We start from the raw sequence: 24,439 nt of genomic DNA on the forward strand, positions 1-24,439 counted from the left end.
ATAGGGATGCGTGCAATTTATATGCGAAGGGTTTTAGCACACCAAACAGCATGCGATCAGACATTCTAATATGAAATATGATATTGCTAAATTTCACCAATCGTTAATTGGCATCTATTTGCAAATTTTGCATGTCTGAAGAGTTATGTAAACCAAACCTAGACTACGGTAGTCTAAGTTCTCTAAAAATGCATAATCACCAATTCCTGCAAACAGTGAACATTGCAAACTATCTTCCGAGTTTGCCACAGGACTTTTTTTTTAGAATCTACAGCAATTTAACCAAGAATGTGGAAATTTCTTATTGGAAAGATTGTAGGAGTGATAAACTGATAATGTACGGACACCAACGAAAAAAATACACGGTGGCGACGGGCGATTCGCCCCCTAAACCTCTGAAATCGCCACGGTAAAAATCAAGACGAGGGCGAAAAAAAATCAATATATCTTGAAAAATCGCCCCCGCCATAAATTGATATTCCCTATGAATTAATAAACCAATTTATTGATGTGTCTGAGTGAAATCTCCGTTCCAACTACCAACTCCAAAACTAGAAACTTCCATCAACATTTTAAAAGTTTTGTGAGTTGCAGCGGATCGGCGGTCGTACCTACTGTAGCTAGATCTACAGCGTTATCCGCCTGCCTGCGCCTAAGCTCCCGGCGGCCGGACAGGCCATCGGCCCCGATGTAGTTTCGTGCACAGCATGAATGCATACGCAGTTCGCACACGTTCACAATACACAGAAACGTACTAGCTCAGCTCCAGCGCGCGCCCGCACGCTCCTTGTATGAAGCAAATAAGTATTTGCGAGTGACGAGAGCTCAACTGCTAGCGACCAAATTGGTACGTAATATGTTTATTTAGTCTTTTTTCTGGCCCTAATTTTTATCATGGACAATGCAATCCCATTAAAAAAAATGTTATTCCGTCTAAAATTGTGTTATTTATAAGTTAAAACCATTAAATGCGAGTATATTTTTACTGTTGTCCCACATACTGATATATTTGTAATAACGAAACGTGCAAAATCAATGCCGGATTTTTTTCCTGTAAAATCGGTATAAAGCAAGTTTCGTACACAGAAATTGAATTTTGTTATAAAAAAACCGTAAATAAATATATAAAGGATGTTCCTACTCCTCAGAATCTTTCTTACAACTGTTTAATTAAATTAAATTATTTATATACGATCGATGCCAGGCCAATTGTCATGATGAGTGATGATGACATCAATTTATGTCTACGAAATGAAACTAGCTTTGGCTTGGCCTTTAGAATTAGAGTCTATAAAAAAAATAAGGTCATGATTTTGCATGTTTCGGCATAACAAATAGACCCTACATCGGTATGTGGGACAACAGTAAACATATTTACTCACATTTAATGGTTATAAATGGTCTAAATAACACAATTTTAAAGGGAGTTGGTCTACATTTTTTTTTAATGGGATTGCATTGTCCATGATAACAATTAAATTTGGGACAGAAAAAAAGACTAAATAACATATTACCTACCAATTTGGTTGCTAGTAGTATGATGGCTAAGGAAAAACACAACTTATTGTTACAGCTTACAATATGGCTTTAAGGAAGTAGCCCCTTGGTTTTTTTTAGGCAATGGGGAAAAGTAGCCCCCATAAAAAAATTAATTCCTAGCCCGCGTGTCAGTGATAATATTTTCTTAGGATATGAAAAACGAACAGTTAAACAAAACACTCCTTTTGACAAGTTTTAGTTACATGTATATGTAAATCATAAAGCCACACGTTTAACACAAATAGAATAAATCATGGGTATCTGAATGTCTGCAATACTCTACATGACATATGTACGCTACAATTGTATCTATATTTGCCTTTGCTTGGAATTTAATTAGGTAAAACCGCGTTTGAAAAAAATACAACCTTTAAAAAAAAAAAGCCCCCCTGAGCTCCAAAATAGCCACCGCAAAATAATTAAGGGGGGCTATTTTTTTAAGGGAAAATCTGAAAAGAGCTCTCGTAAAAAAAAAAGTAATTTTTTGGTTGACGGACACTGATTTTACGCGATCACGGAAAACGGACCGAATTCACGGAAATGACCATTTGAAACGGAAAATGCAATTTCGAACGGAAAGTCGCAGAAAACCCCTTTCACCTCAAAACTTTTCATTTTTCAAGAAGCAAATCGTAAAACTTACGCTATTTTGCGATTTGTTATGCAGTGAAAAAATATCGGGCCTAAAATCATGGTTAATAACTCCGAATATTATACAAATGATGCATGCGCATGAGTTCATTATACGATCTATCCGCACTCGAGTTGAGGCTGTGTGTATCTATCGCATGAAGCTGTTAGGCTGAGTGTGATAGATACACACAGCATCAACGAGGGCGGATAGATCGTATAATGAACGAATGAAAACATGCATCATTTGTTTTATACAACAAAACTCCAAGATCCTTGTTTTTTGATGTAAAAAGAATTAATTCAAGATTGTTTCGTGACAGTATATGGCTGACAAATAAATCTCAAGTTATAATAAGTCTCAATTTAGTGCGCACACATAAGTAAAGATATAGCAAGCGCACTTACCTCTGAACCCATTTACGCATAGTGCTGCGCTAGAATAGGCCCATGCACACGCAATATTAGGCGGTCTAACCTCTACGCGCACTATTGCATGCTCTGAAAACGAGTTCAATAGTACTGGTAAATATTGCACTCCTTTTCATGAAAACGAGTGCAATATAGGCTCAGTAAATGAATCACACGTGACCGGGCATGACCAATCATTTGATTAGGATCTGGGAGTGAGTTGTATAATTAGCGATATTCATCAGATTCTTATGAGACAGGGCGCTGCCATTTTGTTTCGAAGGACCAATAGAGATCGTGACACAAAACACAGTACAAATAGCAGCGAATCGATTCTATTATGCCAGCTAGGCGCCTACAATTAGTATTACATAGACGTAACACTAGGCACACACACACCAGCAGCAGGAGCTATAAAGTGCAGCGAGATTGTACACAGGCTGTTGTACAGTTAAAAAAAAGGGGCTGGCATGTGCGCCTAAAATCGATCGATCGCTGACATGATAGCCAAGATTTTCTGAAACGGAAAAGGCCATTTTTTAAAATGGAAAATCAAGGGTATCACTTAGTCTAGACTACAGGTACTTGTGCATATACAATCTACAGTAAATCACAATTTGTCTATAAAAAACAAGGTCTAGAAAAGACTCCATGCTATTAAACAACTTCATGATTGCTGTTATTTGAAAGATGACCCATAGTAAATTGTCCTATACACTATACAGTATTTCTCCTTGGTACTAATGGATTTCCAAGAATTTTATTCTTGCCATTTTGTTGGTTGGTGCAAATGAGAGTCCTCCTCTTCATGTAAACAACAAGTACTCTGCATATAACCAAAACTATTCACAACTTTTTTTTAAATTGCAAATCTGTTTTTGTTCAAATCTTTCACAAACATATCCCCTCCCCCATTATATTAATCCCTATGAAGACCTTCAGAGCAAGACATGGTTGGATTTTCCTTGAAACTTGAAGCAATATCTATTTAATTTCATGTGATAAATATTTATAAATAATTTTCGTCATTACATTTCCTGTATTCTTGTATTTGAACAAAGTTTGTTAGCGCTCCTTTACATGTACATTATGTATATTACATATATATTAATTAATTTTCTATTCTCTACTTCGATTCATGACCATTACACTTACTGTATGAGCTACAGTGTACCAACCAAAAAATTACTTTTTTTTTTACGGGGGCTCTTTTCAGATTTTCCCTTAAAAAAATAGCCCCCCTTAATTATTTTGCGGTGGCTATTTTGGAGCTCAGGGGGGCTTTTTCTTTTTTAAAGGTTGTATTTTTTTTAAACGCGGTTTTACCTAATTAAATTCCAAGCAAAGGCAAATATAGATACAATTGTAGCGTACATATGTCATGTAGAGTATTGCAGACATTCAGATACCCATGATTTATTCACTTTGTGTTAAATGTGTGGCTTTATGATTTACATATACATGTAACTAAAACTTGTCAAAAGGATTGTTTTGTTTAACTGTTCGTTTTTCATATCCTAAGAAAATATTATCACTGACACGCGGGCTAGGAATTAATTTTTATATGGGGGCTACTTTTCCCCATTGCCTAAAAAAAACCAAGGGGCCAGGCGCGGATCTACGGGGGGGTTTAGGGGGTTTAAACCCCCCCCCCCCCTTGGGCGGCCCAGAAAAAAAAAAAAAAAAAAAAAGGGAAAAAAAAAAAAAAAAGAAAGAAAAAAGAACGCACGCTGGAGAGAAACCCTTTCAAGTGCAAATATTGTGAGAAGATATTCAACTCATCTGGTAACTTAACCAAACACATGATAACTCTGGATATAACTGTGTATTAAACTGTTACTTGATTTAAAAAGACGTTATCATGCACTGCTTTTTATGGTCTCCATTGTGTTAATAGATGCCAGGAAAACATCACTTACGGGGTTCAAATAAACACCCCAAAAAAAATCGGCTCGCCGCTTTGCGGCTCGTGGACGATGCTCTGCATCGTCATTATTTTGGTCAAACCCCCCCCCCTTAGCAAAAAGCTAGATCCGCCCCTGGGGGCTACTTCCTTAAAGCCATATTGTAAGCTGTAACAATAAGTTGTGTTTTTCCTTAGCCATCATACTACTAGCAACCAAATTGGTAGGTAATATGTTATTTAGTCTTTTTTTCTGTCCCAAATTTAATTGTTATCATGGACAATGCAATCCCATTAAAATTTTTTTTTAGACCAACTCCCTTTAAAATTGTGTTATTTAGACCATTTATAACCATTAAATGTGAGTAAATATTTTTACTGTTGTCCCACATACCGATGTAGGGTCTATTTGTTATGCCGAAACATGCAAAATCATGGCCTTATTTTTTTTTATAGACTCTAATTCTAAAGGTCAAGCCAAAGCTAGTTTCATTTCGTAGACAGAAATTGATGTCATCATCACTCATGACAATTGGCCTGGCATCGATCGTATATAAATAATTTAATTTAATTAAACAGTTGTAAGAAAGATTCTGAGGAGTAGGAACATCCTTTATATATTTATTTACGGTTTTTTTATAACAAAATTCAATTTCTGTGTACGAAACTTGCTTTATACCGATTTTACAGGAAAAAAATCCGGCATTGATTTTGCACGTTTCGTTATTACAAATATATCAGTATGTGGGACAACAGTAAAAATATACTCGCATTTAATGGTTTTAACTTATAAATAACACAATTTTAGACGGAATAACATTTTTTTTAATGGGATTGCATTGTCCATGATAAAAATTAGGGCCAGAAAAAAGACTAAATAAACATATTACGTACCAATTTGGTCGCTAGCAGTTGAGCTCTCGTCACTCGCAAATACTTATTTGCTTCATACAACTGTACAAGGAGCGTGCGGGCGCGCGCTGGAGCTGAGCTAGTACGCTTCTGTGTATTGTGAACGTGTGCGAACTGCGTATGCATTCATGCTGTGCACGAAACTACATCGGGGCCGGCGCGGTGGCCTGTCCGGCCGCCGGGAGCTTAGGCGCAGGCAGGCGGATACCGCTGTAGATCTAGCTACAGTAGGTACTACGACCGCCGATCCGCTGCAACTCACAAAACTTTTAAAATGTTGATGGAAGTTTCTAGTTTTGGAGTTGGTAGTTGGAACGGAGATTTCACTCAGACACATCAATAAATTGGTTTATTAATTCATAGGGAATATCAATTTATGGCGGGGGCGATTTTTCAAGATATATTGATTTTTTTTCGCCCTCGTCTTGATTTTTACCGTGGCGATTTCAGAGGTTTAGGGGGCGAATCGCCCGTCGCCACCGTGTATTTTTTTCGTTGCAGTGTACATGTATCTAAAGATTTATAGAAAGGACAGTTAAACCAAATCTTCCAAAGACTTGGAGCTAGGTCAATTTTTTCTGATTCAATTTTCTTATCTTTTGAATTACATGTACACTGTACATATTTTTTAGGTGCTCACAAGACTTTATCTCCATGTGTACTTTTTGTTCTTGTGTACATGTTTTATTTATAATATTTGTTTTGCCTGTGTGTGTATATTCAGGGCAAGCCGGGGGCCTGGCAGGACTTCTGTACCGCAGAATGCATCCCCTCCTACCACATCTCTAAAGGTAAGAAATATTAAGGTGATGGTACATTATATGTAGGCCTGTAAACAATCATCGGACCGGGGGCCGATCTTGAGCTCGGATAATAATTTCTGATCGGCGATCAATAAAAATGATTTAAATGAATTATTTTTTAAAAAAAATTAATGCCGAAAAAGTTTTTGTCTATCAAATGCCTTTAAAACAAAAAAATGCATAGCTGGGATTATTTTGTCATTTGGAGGCATGCATTATAATCCAAGATGGCGGCCCGCAGGTTTTGCCTCTTTTTTTTTTTTTTTTTCTTTCAAAATGGCCGCTCGGTACATTTTTCCTGACAGTCGGGTTATTTTTCAAGATGGCCGCCGATTTTTTTTTTTTTTTTTTTTTAATCAGAAATAGATCCATTTTAGCAGTGTTTTTCGTGTTTTTTTTCTTTAAAAAAAAAAAAAATTGGAATTTTTTTTTTTTTTAAATTTCAAAAAAAAAAAAAAAAAAAAATAGGAGGCGGCCCCCAAAAAGGTAGCGGGCGGGGACGCTAAACATGTATATTTTTTGTAATGGCCGAACAATAAGCCGAACAATAAGTTGAGAGTAATGTATTGGCTGCATGTCATGAGTCAGACATAAATCTGGCTAATGATTTTGGACAATTTTTCTACAACAAGATTCAAGACATCGTCACCAATCTTCAGGGGATTACTAGCCGCTCATCAGATTGTGAGGATGGAGTGACGATGCACAAACTCTCTTCTTTTGAACCTGTATCAGAATTGGAGGTGCAAAAGGTGATCCGTGAGAGTTCTTCTAAATCGTGCCGACTTGACCCAATACCAACTTGGCTCATGAAAGATTGTATTAATGAGCTTGTACCATTTGTAACTGAACTTGTTAATCTGTCCCTGTCTTCTGGAGAGGTACCTACAGCGTACAAGACATCACACGTCACTCCTCTCTTGAAAAAAACATCTTTGGATCGAAATGAGTTTAAAAACTACAGACCGATCGCGAATCTTCCTTTCATCGCCAAGACTCTAGAGAGGATTGTAGCTGCTCAGCTCAGGACACACTTAGAAGACAATGGTTTATATCCTGTCATGCAATCCGCATACCGTCAGTTCCATTCGACAGAAACAGCCCTCTTGAAGGCTGCCAACGATCTCTTGTTAGCCATTGACAAAGGACTTGAAGCTATTCTTATTCTGCTAGACTTCTCGTCAGCGTTCGACACGATCGATCATAGCATGATGATACAACGTTTCTGTAATAAATATGGATTTGAGGGAGTCGTCCTGCAGTGGCTTGCCTCCTACTTGGAAAATCGATCTCAGGTCATCGTTCTCAATGGTGTCCAGTCCGAAGCATTTCCACTAACTTGGGGAGTACCACAAGGATCCGTTGTGGGACCGTTGGACTTTATACTCTACTCTGGTCCCCTCAGTGACGTCATAAGGTCCCATAAGGGTGTTGAACACATGATGTATGCCGACGACACACAAATGTATCTGATACTGAAGCAAAGTGAAATCGCCAGTGGGGTGGTGAGACTGGAGCAGTGCATCGCAGATGTGAAAGTCTGGGCTCGTGATAACAACCTCATGCTTAATGGTGCCAAGACAGAACTCATGCATATGACGTCAGCATTTCGAAAAGCCAGTGAGCTGCCAGATTTCGAAGTCGACTGCAATACAATCAATCCATCAAAATCGTCTATTAATCTCGGAGTCGGAGTGGATGACAAACTTACCATGAAGCAACATGTTCAGAAATCATGCAGAGCCGCTTCGTTTGGAATTTACCGGATCGGAAAACTCCGAAAGTACCTAGACCAAAGTTCTACTGGGCGCCTAATAAATGCATTTGTGACATCACACATTGATTACTGTAATAGCCTGTTGATAAATCTACCCAGCTCACATCTGACCAAACTCCAACACATCCAGAACACTGCAGCCCGTCTTCTCACACGCACAAGAAAGTACGAACACATAACACCTATTCTTCGTTCTCTTCACTGGCTCCCCATTCCACAGCGCATCCAATTCAAGGTACTGCTTCTCACCTACAAGGCCCGTAATGGACTTGCTCCAGTATACATCAATGGACTCATTTCACCAAAGGTGCAAACCTCCTCCATCAGGCTCCGCTCATCATCATCTGTTCATCTTCAACTATCATCTGGTCCTCGAACTCACACCCGCTATGGAGATCGTGCCTTCTCTGTATGTGCTCCTAAACTCTGGAATAATCTCCCCGTCTCTGTCAGTGAATCCCCAACTCTTGACACTTTTAAACGTAGACTTAAGACCTATCTATTCAACACGAAGTAATTGTCCATCATCATACCGTATTTATAACCACATGTCCTATCTTCTTGTAATCTATTTATTGTCTAATGTACATAATTATTGCAGTTTCATTAATGATACTTAATTATTGTATTTACATTTTCATTTTTCATTATCATGTTATTGTTATACATTGTTAGTTAAGTAATTCGTCCAAATTAAGCGCATTGTTTATTTCATGTTTCTTGTTGATCCTTATCACATATTTAGTTTAACCGTACTTTTCATTTCACTTGTTTTGTAAAGCGCTTAGAAACTGTACTTGTATACCAGCGCTATATAAATCTTAAATATTATTATTGCTAATTTTAAGATATTTACTGATTTCTTTTCAGAGTCTGCAAGGCTTATATGCCAACCAACACTTTGTCCATGTGGCCAGTGTGGCAAAAGTAAGTATGATTGATTTAAACAAAATATATATATATCATAATCTTTACAGAGGGTTTTCCAATACGATAAGGGGATACCTTTGCTTTATTACTGGATCCTCTGTAGGTCTTATAAATGATTGATGCCCATTTGGGTACAAGATTTTGAATTCTTTAAAAGTTTGTCGATATAGAGGTAAGATTTCAAAAGTAATATTTTTATGCCTCCGTTACGAAGTAGCCGGAGGCATTATGTTTTCGGGTTGTCCGTCCGTCCGTCCGTACGTCCGTACGTCCGTCCGTCCGTACGTCCCGTTCTCGTGATCGCGTTATCTGAAGAACCGATTGATGGATTCCTGCCAAACTTTGGTCATGTATGTATCTTGCAGAGCCGATGAACTGATTAGATTTGGGGGTCACGAGGTCAAAGGTCAAAGGTCACAGGGCTCATTATGTATGCAAAAACAGCTCGTGATCGCGTTATCTGAAGAACCGATTGATGGATTCCTGCCAAACTTTGGTCATGTATGTATCTTGCAGAGCCGATGAACTGATTAGATTTTGGGGTCACGAGGTCAAAGGTCAAAGGTCACAGGGCTCATTATGTATGCAAAAACAGCTTGTGATCGCGTTATCTCAAGAACCGATTGATGGATTCCTGCCAAACTTAGGTCATGTATGTTACTTGCAGAGCCGATGAACTGATTAGATTTTGGGGTCATGAGGTCAAGGTCAAAGGTCATGCGGCTCATTATGTATGCAAAAATAGCTTGTGATCGCATTATCATTAGAACAGATTGATGGATTCCTGCCAAACTTAGATCATGTATGTATCTTGCAGAGCCAATGAACTGAGTAGATTCTTGGGTCATGAGGTCAAAGGTCAAAGGTCATGGGCTCATTATGTATGCAAAAATAGCTTGTGAACGCATTCTCATTAGAACTGACAGATGGATTACTATTTAACTCGGGACATCTTGCGGAGCCAATGAACTGAGTAGATGTTAGGGTCATGAGGTCAAAGATCAAAGGGTCATATATGTATATGAGAAATTGCTTGTAATCACGATATTCTGAGAACCTGTTAATGGATTACAATTGAACTTGAATTTGAAAAATGTCTTCTGTTTTGGTTTGTAAATTGCTCTATGACGGAGGCATCATTTCGACTGCGCGCAGTCGAAGTTCCATCTAGTTTGTACTTGCCCAAATACAGGTACACGTACAAGTAAGTCTTGTTTGCTGAGGTACTAAATTCACTTGCCCCATCTTAAAATGCATACATGGGCAAATGAAGAATAACTTGTGAATTGCCCAACTGACAATTTCAGTTGCCATGAGACAATATATCATCCCTATTTTCACGAAGTGACGGTAGTGAATGAAAATCGCATACAATTTGCATGCAGATTTTCCTCACTACCGTCACTTTGTGAAAATAGGAACGATATATTCAAGTTGATTTGTAACACAGTCAAAAACCTATCTGTTAAGGCCATCCAAGGGTAACGGGGTAAAAACTGGCTATGGTAGACGGGTGGCCTTTCTAGACAGGTGTTACAAAATATGTTTCTTTCTCAAGGGAGACAATGTACATGTAAAGTGACCAGTATGTAGACAAGTGGCCTTTCTAGACAGGTTTTACAATACATGTTTCTTTCTCCATGGAGACAATGTGCATATACACCCTGTACATGTAAGTGACCACTAAAGACAAGTGGCCTTTCTAGACAGGTTTAACAAGGCATGTTTATTTCTTAAGGGAGAGAATATACATGTAAGTGGCCTCTATAGACCGGTGGCCTTTATGGAGAGGTAACCTCTATTTAAGACATGTTTTACTGTACCGTAATTGGTAACCTTGGTCCTGTAGCCTGAATCAGATCATCCCAAACGATAGGATTGTAATTACATCTTCATGTGCCTGTCTTGGCAGCGATCCTATTATGTGATGGTGAATGACAGCTGATTTCAATGCACCACTTACGATAGCGATAGCATACACAAATGACCCCCAAATATCCACAGAGCTTTTAAACATGGAGAAGTCCCACTTTGTGCATTTTAGAATAATCACTGCTAAAGTGGTGGTTGGGCTTCAGTAATACAGTACTTTGTTGGTTTGCCCTCTTGAAGATAATACTTCCATCTGTGTATCATATAATGTACATTGTACAGTCCGTGCATAAATGTCTATTGATAACGTAACTTTCATGAACACTTTTTCCAGCAATTGCCTGTATGGGTTTATGAACTTTATCTTCACATGCCCAGATAGTTATCTATGGAATAACTTATTGATAGCTTTTTCCCCCTTTCTTTTTTTGTTCCTTTTTTTTTTCTTCTTTCATTTCTTTCTTTTTCTCCTCTTCTTCTTTTTTTTTTTTTTTTTTTCTTTCTTTATCATTTCTGTATTTCTTTTGTTTCCTGCTTTCTTTCTTTGTTTGTTTGTTTATTTGGTTGTAACTCACATTCTTTCTTCTTTTTGTCTTTTCTTCCTTTCTTTGTTTTTGTCTTTCTTTCTGTCTTTCAGGGCTGTACAGCAGAGCTTCAGGTCAAGAATGGTAAAAAGTTTGAGGGAATCCTGTCTACATTCTCCCCGCAAGTAAGTTCAAGGACAATGACCTTATTCCTATTAACCCCAAGGGCCCAGAGTGTCAAAGATAATGGAGATCAGACTCAAGGTTCAAAGGTCGTTTCTCATTGTAGGATTTGGACATGAGAACTCTCACTAGGCCCATTTACACTGCAGAAAAAAAATGTTTAAAAACTGATGTTTTTTAAAAAGTACATTTACAGAGCTGCCAACCATCCTGGTTTTGCCGGAATTACTCCGATTTTTCCTCCAAATTACGGTATTACGTTTTTTCTTCATAAAATACGATTTTTTAATAATTTTTTATAAATTTTTTTTTTTTTTTTTTTACATACCACACGTCAAATAACTGCCCTAAAATGGAGATTTGATCACAAATTTAATAGAAAACTAATTTTAAAACATACTTGAAGAGGAAAATATTCTCAAAAAGAATGAATGCCGATAATACCAAAATAACCAAAACAAAACAACCTGCTTGTATGGAAAAAACAGCATGAAGAATGAACATTTCTGCATTTGAAGTGTGTCGCGCGTGGTTGTAAGTTTCGTTTTCATGAATTCCTTTTTTTGCTTGAAATTCATTTTTTTTTTGCCATCATGATTCCTTTTTTTGGTCGCACAAGGTTGGCAGCTCTGCATTTACACCATTGGAAACTTTTTTTTAAACGTTGGTGTTTGATAATTTGTTCGCGTTTTCTTTTGAGTTGTGCACATGAATTAGCCCAGATGTCAGGAGAGTCACATGACCTAATACCTGAATAATTTACTGGTGGTTTGAGAATGAGCATTTACACTGCAAACCCCAGTGGAGTTTCAGCCAATGTTTTAACAAAAAACACTCTATACAGTGTAGCTTATATTTTTATTATTATTATTACTCCGGTCACTGGATTCGATTGCTAATTTGCACTTAGATGGTGCACACACTCCGCTTCCTGGGGAGTATTTCACCTAGGAGCCATTTTACAAATGCATGCATGCCAATCCAACCACATCAATGCTACCAGGTACCCATTTAAAACACCTTGTGTGGAGAGTGGCAAATGTAGAGTAACGTTTAATGATCAACGATTAATGTTTCTTTCAGGGCGAAGTTGAGCTGCGTCTGGCCCATCCTGTAGATTCTAGCGATAACACCGTGGTTCCAACGATTGAACAAGTCACTGATAAAATGCTCTTCAAATCCTCCAGCATCGTATGCATCAACATTAAAGATGTTGACATGGAATACGCAAGTAGAGGAGGTTAGTTTCTTCATCTTCCAAGAGAGAGAGAGAGAGAGAAAGAGGGGTATCCTGAAAAGTATTTTGTATTGTAAATGTCATCATTTTCCATTGAAGTTAGGTAGCTGGGGGGTGTTTCACAAAGACGAAGATTGACTTTTAAGTTGGACTTAACTATGGCAGGCCGTTCATGCCACTGATTGCTCTCACCATTGTCTGGCATTGGTCTTTGAAAGGACGTACAAATCATGGCCACAAAACTACAATAATTATTATCTAAAGATCATAATGGTGAGAGCAAACAGTGGCATGAACGGCCTGCCATAGTCAAGTCAAACTTAAAGTAAATCTTAGTCTTTGTGAAACACCCCCCAGAACTTTCTTCTTTCCCCTCTGATAATGTTACCTAAGGTGTAAAAAGTACTTTCACTTGTCCTCCATGAATGAATAAGAGAGAAAATCAGTGGGTAATAAGGGAAGAGTTTCTGTTTCATTATTCATAGTATTTATCAGAATAATAAAAACCATATTTGTACCATTGTATGAATTAATTGTAATCATAGATACGTGTATCATATCTAGGGGATTCAATTTCAATTATATAACAATGCTTTATGAAGACAAAAATGACTAATTTGTCCTGTCAGTATGGCATTAAAAAGTTATGGTATTAAATTTGTGTAAGCGGTTCAATTTTGAGATGAGGATGTAGTGACATGTAGTAAGACTTGCAACTGATAATGCCATGCTCATATTTCATTTGTGAATTGACAATGTGTTACAGTACTATTTTAATTATTTACAGTTTGTAACACTAGCAATGAGGTTGTATAGTAAATTCAAATCTACTCTCTCTATCTCTCCCCTCCTCTCTTCCCCCTTCTCCCCCTCTGTCCCCCTCTCTTGCTTCCTCTCCCCCTCCCCCTTCTCTCTCTCTCTCTCTCTCTCTCTCTCTCTCTTTCATTCCTCACACGATAGCCGACGCTTTCCAGACTGATGCCGAGATATCAGCAAGGAAGCAGAATGGACAGGTTTCAGAACGGGAGCTCGAGGCCTTTGAAACTGATGGCAATCTGACCGACCTAAGTCTAGGAGACGACCCTCTCTCGACAGGAAGCGTGAGTTTGTAGTAGTTAATTAGTAGTTTATTAGTAGTTTATTAGAACAACTGCAAAATGGTAGCCAGAGAGCTAAATTACATTGCAAGTTTTACAAGCTCAGATTTAAAAAACATTTCAATGTAACTTAGAAATAGACAATTACAAATAATACACAGTAAAATACATTTCAACTTATTCCATACTTGCACAAAATTTGAAGTTACAAATATTATAAATTCATCATAATTATTATTTTTTGAATTATTGTTAAGTGAGGAATATTCATATTTTAAATAGAAATTGAGGCTGATTAATTCAGTTTAAGTACTGAACATTTGTTTGATTTTGAACCATATTATAATGCAAATTAAATGCCTTTTCACAAAGCTACTTGATAATGTGAGTCAACATAGTCACACACAATATCCTGTCAAGACGTGCTGATTGTGTCTCAATGGTTCCCTCAAGTATTATTGTTCTACTGAGTGTAAAAGACCTCCCCCCCCCCCCCCCCACCCCAGGCTCTACACTCAAATGCGCCCGGGATTTACCACTATAAGTCAGGTCTGCCCCCGTCAACATGTTGACATAGGGCTCATGCGTACAGGTTTTTAAAATTTTCAATTCGGACCCCTGAGGAAAAAGAGTTACAGTGGAGCCCCCCCCCCCCCCCCCCCAGCCACCTCGCACCACCTCGCACCACAAATAGATATAGGGAACAAAGATAAACAAAACCAAATGAACATTTACACTGAGGTAAATGAGCTGATATGCGTACCTTGCAAATTTGTGAGATTTCACTATAGCTTGACTTTATGTATCTCAAAGTACTGTTCATCAAAGTGTTTATGCTGTCTTTATGATTTGCTTGAAGTTTGTTGACATTAACAAGCTAAGGATCTAACTTTTTAATTACACTATGAACAAGGCTGACTATGAAAAGTATTTATTGCTGTTTGCCATGCATAGGTTTCAAATGCTTTTGTTTACACCGTTTGCCATGTAAAGCACACACAAATTGTTATACACGAAACAGTGATTTTTAATGATTTGTTATTGTTATTGTATATTTTTCAGGCTAATGGTTGGAGCGCAGAAGACATGTTTAGGAGGAATGAACAAATGGGTGTCAAATCATCATACGACAGCAATCTTGGCGACTACACGTGAGAGATACTTCTTCCCCTTTTCATTTGCCAGTTACTGATCTTACACTCTGAAGCCTTAAAGCCCCACTGCACTACTTGTAGCTACTTGCGCCCTCTATATAGCAAACTATGCCTAATTGGTACCCGTTGGTCCCCTGTGGTCCCCTTTTTCTTATGTTAATTGAGAGCTGATTTGATGAGATAACCACCTGTCGGTGACCATGCAGGGAGGTCCAATCTCTCCTGGCCTAACTAGTGCAGATAGGCTTTAAAAGTACCAACACCGAAAAACATAATTATTCTTTTCTATTCTGTATTATGGTGAATTTCTACACGTGAGTGATACTTTTTCCCTTTTTATTTGCCAGTTACTGATCTTACACTCTGAAGCCTCAAAGCCCCACTGCACTACTTGTAGCTTCCTCTATGTAGCAAACTATGCCTAATCGGTGACCATTGGTCCCCCATGGTCCCTTTTAACTTACGTTTATAGAGAGCTGATTCGATGAGATAACCACCTGTCGGTGACCATGCAGGGAGGTCTAATCTCTCCTGGCCAAACTAGTGCAGATAGGTTTAAATACACTCATGACTGCTGAAAAGTACCAACACCTAAAACATAATTATTTCTTTTTGTGATACAGAACTCCATTAGATCCGAAAGACACGGACGATTATCAGAGGAAGATTATACGGGCTGATCGCCTGGCCAAGAAGATCGAGGGTTCCAGTGATTACATGGTGCGAACCAGCAAGGAACAAGAGCATACGGAAGAAGACCGATTTAGTGCAGTAGTACGTCCGATGAACTCCCAGCCGTCTGGCCATAGTTCTTCCCCTTCTCCTGTTAGTGCTTCCAGTAATGCAGAGAGCCTTAATACGTGAGTATTGTGTTACAGACAGAATTAGGAGATACACTGGTATTTCTGCAACAAACCGAGCCACAGGAAGACAGTGGATGTGGTGATGCGAAATGTAGGTCCCCCAACCAACACTTTATGTAATGTCAAAGCAATCTGTGCATAGGTTTAAACAATTTCCTGGCTGATGTGCTTTAATTTTATTGATTTATTCAGTGAAATTTTTTACTAATTTTTGGTGAAAATATCTTGTTTATCTTCCATTTACATCCATGTACATCCATGTACAGGAGGCATTTTTATGTTTTCCCTTTCCCTTCAATACGACAGGGTTTAGTTTAAGAAATGTAGTTCACAGAAACCTTTCCAACTTGTTTCATGCACTCATTCACAAAGATAGTATTTCTGGCATTGCAAAACTTTCCGAATGTCTGGAGACAGATTAATCATTTGGCTTCTAAATACAAATCAATATATGGATCAGTGGAGGCGCGATAGCTCAGTCGGTAGAGCAGTGGTCTCGTAATCCGGTGACCCGGGTTCGACACCAAGTCAATGCGCTAGTGCCTTTTGGTAAGGCATTAATCCTCATTACCAGGTCCCTCAGAGAGGACCTAAAGCCGTAAGCCGTCTGGTTGCTTACTAACAACCATTGTTGCTTCCTTAGCAGTCAGGTGAAATAACCACCACCACAGTTTAATCATTTTTTTTAAACAAACATTTCTCTTTTTCACCTCCTAGTGGTAGGTATGTGCCTCCAGCCTTGAGAAACAAGCAAGATGGCCCATCGTCCAACAGCAGCGGAGGAGGACCCCCCGTTCACCATCGGAACCACCAGCGGGCCACCCCACCCCTTGGAGGACTGCCCCTGAACAGCGCGGCTGGCCGCAACAGGGCGCAGTCCCCTCAAATGCATCCCTCACACCAGCAGCAGCAGCAGTCCTATGCCAACCAGACGTCCCCACACAACTTACCCTCCCCGCAGCAGAGGGTGCAGACGCCCCCTCATGGACACCACATTAACCAGCAGATGAACATGCAGATGCGGCAATCACCTCAACAATCTCATATGGGTGCTAATCCAAGGTTCGTTGATTTGATAATCGGTTGGTGACCGGGGGAGGGGGAGAGGGGGGGAGGGGGAGGGGGAGGGGGAGAGGAGAGAGGAGAGAGGGGGAGGGGGACTAATCTGAATCCATGCAGTTGAGAGGGAAGTTTTGTTTCTTGCTTGGTCAACAAGAGCACAAGTTTGTCTCATTTTGGACAAGTGAGGATTACTACAAAAGTGTGTTGCAATTTACTAAAGTATATTGCAGAATGCAAATAAAAGAAGCAGATGCACTTGATGTTTTAAGGCATGCAGTCATTATTTGGCTTTACATTTGCATACATTGTGACTTACATACCTGAGCAACAATTGCATTGGTCAATTATGAACATTTAAATTTGCTCATGGGTCGGTACATAGAGGGCAGCACAACTTTTTACGCACATGAGCGTAATACCCGTTGGCTCAGTGTTATGTAGTGGTTGCCAACTTGCCTACTTCACTAACGATTATATACCCACACATGAACATCAATTTTTGTAACGCTTTCCTCAAAGCTACCTAATTTCTGTCGGCTATGGAAGCAGTAATTGTACATCTTTTTAAAAAAAGTTTGTAGTTTGTATCTGAGAGTTCTCTCTCTCTTTACGGGTGACTTTTATCCTCTCCTTGACTCGTTCAGGTCGCCAGGGACGCAGCCGCCCCTCCCCCAGAGGATACCCCCCAATAGGGGGCGGACAGTCCCTGACATGAGCAATCCTATTATTCGCTCACCAGTGCAATCTACTGCTCAAGCCCCAGCGTCGTCGATACCGGCCGCCGTGGCTGATAAGCAGTCTAATAGTGAGTGCCTTCCAATCTTAAAGATTTATTTATTTATTTATTTATTTATTTCAGATATTCATACATATCACCAATTTGGTGGTCTTCCATGAGGCCCTGTTAAGATGCCTTGAATGATATGAGAGTTAATTAATTTGTAAAGTGAATGTTATCTGTAACCAAAATCCTGTGAGAGGTTTTTGGTTGCCTGTATTTCAGGGGTGATAGTGAGAGTTTAAAAAAAAAGGTGTTAGTGAGAGTTAACATAAATAGTTTTAGAAATCTGAGTGATGTCTCTTCTTTAAGTATTCTCTTCTTTAAGTATAATATGACTGGTGGACTTTTTCGAACTCTAACGCAGTATCAATCTTATGTCATATTAGAAAAAAATGCAGAATTTGTAGTCGATTCTGGAATACTATACAGAAACTTGGATTTTGTTTCTAAATTTCTTTGAACATCCATTTCTAGCGTCACCAATTCTCTCACTGTGACTCTCAATATAAATATGTATTGCTATCCAAGAATTCGAGAATGCATTGATTATCACATCACTGAAGCATTTTACAAACACAGAACTGAACTACAATAAACAGTTGTACTATTTTTTGGTAGTGTGTACCCGTCTTACAAAGATTTAGGATTGATCCAAATCAATTGCAAGTCCTCCAATTAATCGCAACTTTGCAGTGTCCTATCTCTTATGTACCCGTCTTACAAAGTGTTACAATTGATCCAAATCAATGGCAAGTCCTTCAATCAATCACAACTTTGCAGTTTCCTATCTCTTCTGTACAAAGTTGCGATTGACTGATATCAATCGCAAGTAAGTTGCGATTGCTATCAACTCTATGTACAAAGTTACGATTGATATCAATCGCAAGTAAGTTGCAATTGCTATTAACTCTTTGTAAGACGGAGCCCTGGTATGGAAACTAATGAATTCATCTACTACCCCTCTCTCGTTGTGACCTTCAGTTGATAAGACAGGGGCTGGACCTCAAGATGTAGATAAGAAGACACCAGAAGTATCTCAGGCTCAGAGGATTATTCCACCCATGGACAGGAGTCCCAGGGCCAGCATTAACGATTCAAGTAAAAGTGAGTCATATTACCCTTATACGTAACTACCCATCATCCCTATTTTGTAGGAATAATTTCCTATTTTGTGGTCTTCATGGTACTGTTTTGAACCGCAGGTACCTCTCTTTTTTTCCTGAAATATATTGCAGATGATGATAGAAAAAGCACATAATCATTTTAATAAACAAGTATATTAAAAGTATTATTTCTTTGTGGAATTGGTAATAAGAAGGTGATGACTTTCTAACCATTCTTCATACCTTAAGAAAAGGATTTTAAGGAATCTTTACGAATATAGTCACATTCTTATACACGTATCCATCTTCAGTGCTACTAACTTATCTAACAAATTTACAGCTGCGTAGGGGTTTGGTTGCTTTGCATTTGTCTATTCAATAATTTGATGTTTTCCTTCTGCTTGTTATTTTTTATTTTAGAGCAAACGATAGAACATTTGAAGGAGTTTGGAGATAATTTTATGGTGAGTAATCAAAGGACCGTTATACTAATTTAGAACTTCTCTATAAAAAAAGAGGGCTTGAAAATGTCTTCATTTTGGAAAATAACGACTATTAGTTGTCGAATCGACTTAAGTGCTAGTCAATAAGTAATAGTCTGATTTTCAGACCATTGTACCGAATGGTCGTACGTTTTGTGCTGCCCAAAGATTCAATCAGTTTAATTTTTGGCCATTACAAGAAGTGGGTTATTGGTGTAGACAAAATTGTCATGTACCCTTTACAGCTCATTTTATGTATGTTCTTACCAAAGAAGAAAAAAAGCCAGTCAGTCACTCAACAGTGTCTGACAGTGAAGTCTAGCAAGTAAACAGGTTTCCTTGCATAATTTGAATATTAGGACACTGCTAACGTTTACATTTCACAGATAGGACAAACATGACATATTCATAATTCCTGCAAAGTTCTACAGAATTTGATGTTGGCTGCAAAAAGGACATACTATCTTTAAGAGGTTAGCTCGAATTGATTGTACAAAAAAAAAAACTACAGAAATGAGCATTTTATTTCCCAACAGCTGCAAGACAAGGACAAGGCAGCAACACCCACGGCACAAACCAACACTCAGGGGGCTACCACACCAAACCAACCACCTCAAGAGCAACAACAACAACTACCCAAAGCCGGTGTTGTAGCTGCTGCACCACCACCATCAGCAACATCGGGTGAACCTGTGACGCCTGCCCCTGGCAGTTCCTCAGGTGCCCCTGTTGTTGCCGCAACACAGAAGCCTGCCACCTCAGCAGTGGCTGCAACTGCCACATTGGACAAAATAACAACTTCAACGCCACTGACTGCAGAAGAGAAGAAAGAGGCAGAGGCGTAAGTCTATCTCCTTAGTCTAGTGTATAATTAGAATAATAATGATTGTAATTAACATATATAACACTTAATATACACATAGTTTCTAAACGCATTACATGAAATGAAAATCAACAACTTATAACTTAATAAGCATGATAATAATAATGAAAATGTACATAGGAATGCAATGTATGATATAGGCGTAGATCAGATGTATTATTCAAGGTCAAAAATAGATTGTCCTTTGACGATGCATTGTGTCTATTGTTGTATCTCTCTACCCAGGTGTTTTAAATGGTACCTGCGAGAGCTAAGTTTTGATTTTAAATTTTAAATTACTCTTCATTTACTTTTGGGAAGTTAAATTTTATTCTGATAAGCTCTGTAAAATCCCTTGCTATTGTTAGTACTATCAAAGAAATTCTGGATTGTGGATTGCCGTGATAACGATTCTTAAAATAAAGGCTGAAAGTGTTCAATGAAACTTGCAATAAACTGAGAGAGAGTGGATATTTGAAAGAAAAAAAAAATCTTTCAAATGGATTGTTGATGATGACTGTGCAATGATTTAACTTGGTATTTAAGTCTAATATCTATACATGTGTGTAAATTACAGGATCAAGAAGTCGACACTCAATCCAAATGCAAAGGAATTCAACCCATTGGCCAAACCATTTGTTCCAGTTGCAGTGAGTGATGCTATTTTTTTTATTGCATTTTCGTGTGGGTGTTATTTCAAGGGATAGTTCCAGCTACAAAAGAAACTGGATTATTTCATTAAAAAAATAGATCAAGTGCTTAAGATTTCCGAAAGTTGTACATGTATATCTGTTTTTGAATAATGTATCCATAGTTGTGTTTGGATTCAATTGTTTATACGAAGGTTTTAAGGTGATGGCAGTGGTTTTAAGTGTCTCTAAGTCATTTGGTTTATTCACCATCGAAAATATCTTCCACCTCTAATGAATAGTACCAGAATATATTTCACAGTAAAAAAAAAAAAAAAGAGAGGATATTTTTATATCCAAAGCAAGACTATGTCACGTTTGTTGTGTTGAAAACAAGAGATACTGTTATCTTGTCTCAGGAAGAGCACGTTCTTACATTTAAAAAAAAAAAATCAAACAGAAAAAATACACAGGGGCTCTGGGCAAATTAGCCCCCGAAACGCCAAAAAGAGCCCTTGAAAGTCATAAAAGAGCCCCCCATAATTTGCATAGAGTTCAATGCAAAACAAGGTAAAGAGCGTTATTTTGATGCAAGCAAGCAAGCTTGAAAATTTTTAAATATTTCTTTCTCATTACCTCCCTGCAGCAGAGGATGCAGCCGCAGAAGACACCTACCCCTCCTCGCCCTCCCTCCCAGCCCAGCCCAGCACCCCAGGTCATTCCGGGCCAGTATACCCATCAGCTCAATCAACCCATCTTCCAGCAGATATCAATCCCGCCAGCTGGTTTACACTACACCCAACTCAGGGGAGTGGGACCAAGGAAAGGTAACGTTATGGACCAAATTTTATTAATTTATATTATTGTTTCATTGACTTGACTTGATCATTTGAAGTGGATACTAGTTTGCCAAGGCCTATGTATGGCTTAAAATCATTATGTGAACATAATCTTCTTTCATAAACTGTTAGCTTAAAGGTTATACAAAGTTTTGGTATGGGGTCATGAATATGGTTCAAATGAACATATGGGAAGCATATGCGATCCTACAATAGTCAGTGATAGTTATCGCGGTGGAAATCGAGTCTTAAGTTATTAAATAATAAACTCTTTATGTTGTATAGCTCCCTCTCAAGGTCAAGATATTAATTAAGCTATCAAACAATGTTTCTTGACTAAAATCAACCATCTAGCTATTCCTGTTTGGAAATTATATAACACAACTACATATTCTGAGATTTTCATGGTCGCAGCTACCATTGTACAGATGTAGGCGGATTTTGAAATATATCAAACTTTACCTGGAGCACTGGTAAATATTTAATATTCAATTTTTCTCGAAAGCAGAAGGGTTTAAGGGGCTAAAATTTCTAGTGCTTATAATACATTCACAGGGGCATCCAAATATATCAAAGAATATTGTAAAGAATCACTATCCACCCAATTTTCAAAATTTCCCAAAACTTTGTATTACCTTTAATAATAACCAGGATCCTTGTGTTTCATAATTAAGTTTGATTGAGCCTTTGTAAACTTGGGGTTAACTCTAAAAGGGTCAAAGTGCAAATCCTGTTCTTAAATTAATTATCTCAAATTTTAACATTTAAGTTTGAACTGATGAGTCTCACTCTTGAGTATTAGTATAACTCTTATACATTCTTAGAATGTGCAATTCATGCAGTATAACCTGTACATGCTAGTGGGAAAATGAAGTGAATCACGATGACCCTTGTCTCTCTTGGAATTACTGTGTTTTCATCCACAGGGGTTTCCCCTACTCATTATGACAAAGATATTTTCTTTGAAAAGTGCAACTAATTTATTCATTGATTTCAAACATTACATCTGTAAAGCATTTAGAGACATCATACATGTAGATGTAAGAGGCATTTCATAAATCCAGAATATTATCATTATTATAATTTGAGAGCAATTTTATTTCATGCATTCTGTGCATTGTCGAGATTCAATTTCTGATGCCAGTTCTCAAATTTACATGTCAGTTTTGTTATTGCTATTATGCTATTATTGTTATTATTATTATTGTTATATTTTCTTTGTTTCTTCAAATGTATGCATATATTGTTTATGTTGCTTGTATAAGTATGTCACTCGCCAGTGGAGGACCAATTTCTGTATTTTTTAAATCAGACAATAAATTATCTTATATCTTGAATCTTGAATTTAGGTGCCACAAATCTACCACAGATGAGAGCGCACAATCATCAAGACATTCAACATATCTTACCGGTGTCGATGGCTGCTGGCCAGCCCTTGGTGGCCCCGGTCCCCACCATGCTACCCTTTGCTACGCACCAGGCCGGCCCTGGTGGTCCCGTGTCCAGTGCTCAACCCATCAATCACGCCCAGGTCATAAGTCACAATCCGAACGCGTACGTCTACAACGTCCATCAACAGAAGGTGAGACTTGGTAACATTGTTTAGATGAGAGAAAATGGTGCCAAGGTAGTGACTTCAACGCTAGACATACAATTAAAGATAATCTGAAAGTTTGAGTGAAAACGGACCAATATTTATGATAAAAATCAAGATAAACTGATCTGATCGATTCCAAAATTCTCCCAACTATATTATTACCATTTAATTTAATTTGAGGTGAATGTAAATCGTCACAAAAGAAATAAATTGGCTCTATATACCATTCCTGTCATTTAAGCGTTAAAAGATTTTTAAAAGCCTGTCTTATGTCTTATTGTCTTAGAAAAAGGTTGGGAAAATTTGTTGCATGTTAGAGGGTTAGTACAGTAAAAGGAAAACAATAAGTAACATATCATGCAAAATTTACGCAGTTTTTAATCAAACTTCAACAATATTACAGAGTCACTTTAAAGATTTGGCATCATCCTAGACAATTGTTATGATAAATGGCTATATGCCATACATGCCATACATGCCATAGAAGCATTGAAAGATCTCACTTTGCTTTAAACTCAAACTTGTGAGTGGTAGACTTTCATTTATTTTTATTTTTTTCTTCTTCTAGGCGATGGGTCCAAGGTTAGCAACCCCCCAGAACATGGTTGCAGCAGGTCAACCTGGGGGTCATAACCAGCATCAGTTATCACAGGATGCACAACCGGTCATGGTCTTTCCACAGATGATTCGTAAGTAGCATTCCTAATTTTACCTGTGTTTTAGTAGGTAAGGATCTAGGGAATCTACAGCTTATATCCTTGTGTGGTAAGGATTAATGTTATCACTGATTGATGCCTTACCCTAGTCATTAAACCAGACTTGTTGAGATAATAATAAATCAATAGATAAATAAATAAATACACTATTACTGACTGACATGAGCGCTATTCAAGAACCCAATATTATTATCATTATTATTATTTATTATTAAGCAAAAGAAATTGTGGAAAATGTAAGTTTTTTACATCATTATTGTCATCACTATTTCTCAAATTGCTCAAATTGCTCATTAGTTCCAAAGTTTAAAAACTACAGAATAAAAAAAAGTGTATTGCATCCTACTTTTTCTTTCATTTAGCTTTGGCCGGAAAGACTGAAGCATTCATTTGATTAGTTTCATTCATTAGTATTTCTTTTTTAGCTTGCAGAAGAAAAAAAGGTTTACTTCCAGAAGAAACAGTATATTTACATCATTTGGAAATTGAAGTTGGGCAGTGAAATTATCAATATCACTACCATATGGATGCAT

The 24,439-nt window shown here is 37.9% G+C and overlaps 1 protein-coding gene across 2 annotated transcripts in view; it reads left to right on the forward strand.

Moving 5' to 3' along the window:
• LOC105439859 (ataxin-2-like) overlaps window positions 1–24,439 on the forward strand; it is a 31,825-nt gene that overhangs the window by 2,978 nt on the left and 4,408 nt on the right. The window contains exons 2-17 of one of the 2 annotated variants that reach the window (XM_030992177.1): window positions 6,120–6,186; window positions 8,846–8,902; window positions 11,415–11,486; window positions 12,568–12,724; window positions 13,682–13,821; window positions 14,881–14,969; window positions 15,596–15,832; window positions 16,553–16,897; window positions 17,542–17,702; window positions 18,660–18,782; window positions 19,202–19,245; window positions 19,800–20,104; window positions 20,703–20,775; window positions 21,404–21,581; window positions 22,943–23,175; window positions 23,759–23,879. In XM_030992177.1, the coding sequence (XP_030848037.1) occupies window positions 6,120–6,186; window positions 8,846–8,902; window positions 11,415–11,486; window positions 12,568–12,724; window positions 13,682–13,821; window positions 14,881–14,969; window positions 15,596–15,832; window positions 16,553–16,897; window positions 17,542–17,702; window positions 18,660–18,782; window positions 19,202–19,245; window positions 19,800–20,104; window positions 20,703–20,775; window positions 21,404–21,581; window positions 22,943–23,175; window positions 23,759–23,879 (2,402 nt within the window). Of the gene's footprint in view, window positions 1–6,119; window positions 6,187–8,845; window positions 8,903–11,414; window positions 11,487–12,567; window positions 12,725–13,681; window positions 13,822–14,880; window positions 14,970–15,595; window positions 15,833–16,552; window positions 16,898–17,541; window positions 17,703–18,659; window positions 18,783–19,201; window positions 19,246–19,799; window positions 20,105–20,702; window positions 20,776–21,400; window positions 21,582–22,942; window positions 23,176–23,758; window positions 23,880–24,439 lie in introns of both variants that reach the window. The other variant, XM_030992176.1, reaches the window with a different exon arrangement.

This window comes from Strongylocentrotus purpuratus, unplaced genomic scaffold (assembly GCF_000002235.5).
Source record: "Strongylocentrotus purpuratus isolate Spur 01 unplaced genomic scaffold, Spur_5.0 spur5_scaffold_2, whole genome shotgun sequence".
NCBI lineage: Eukaryota > Metazoa > Echinodermata > Echinoidea > Camarodonta > Strongylocentrotidae > Strongylocentrotus > Strongylocentrotus purpuratus.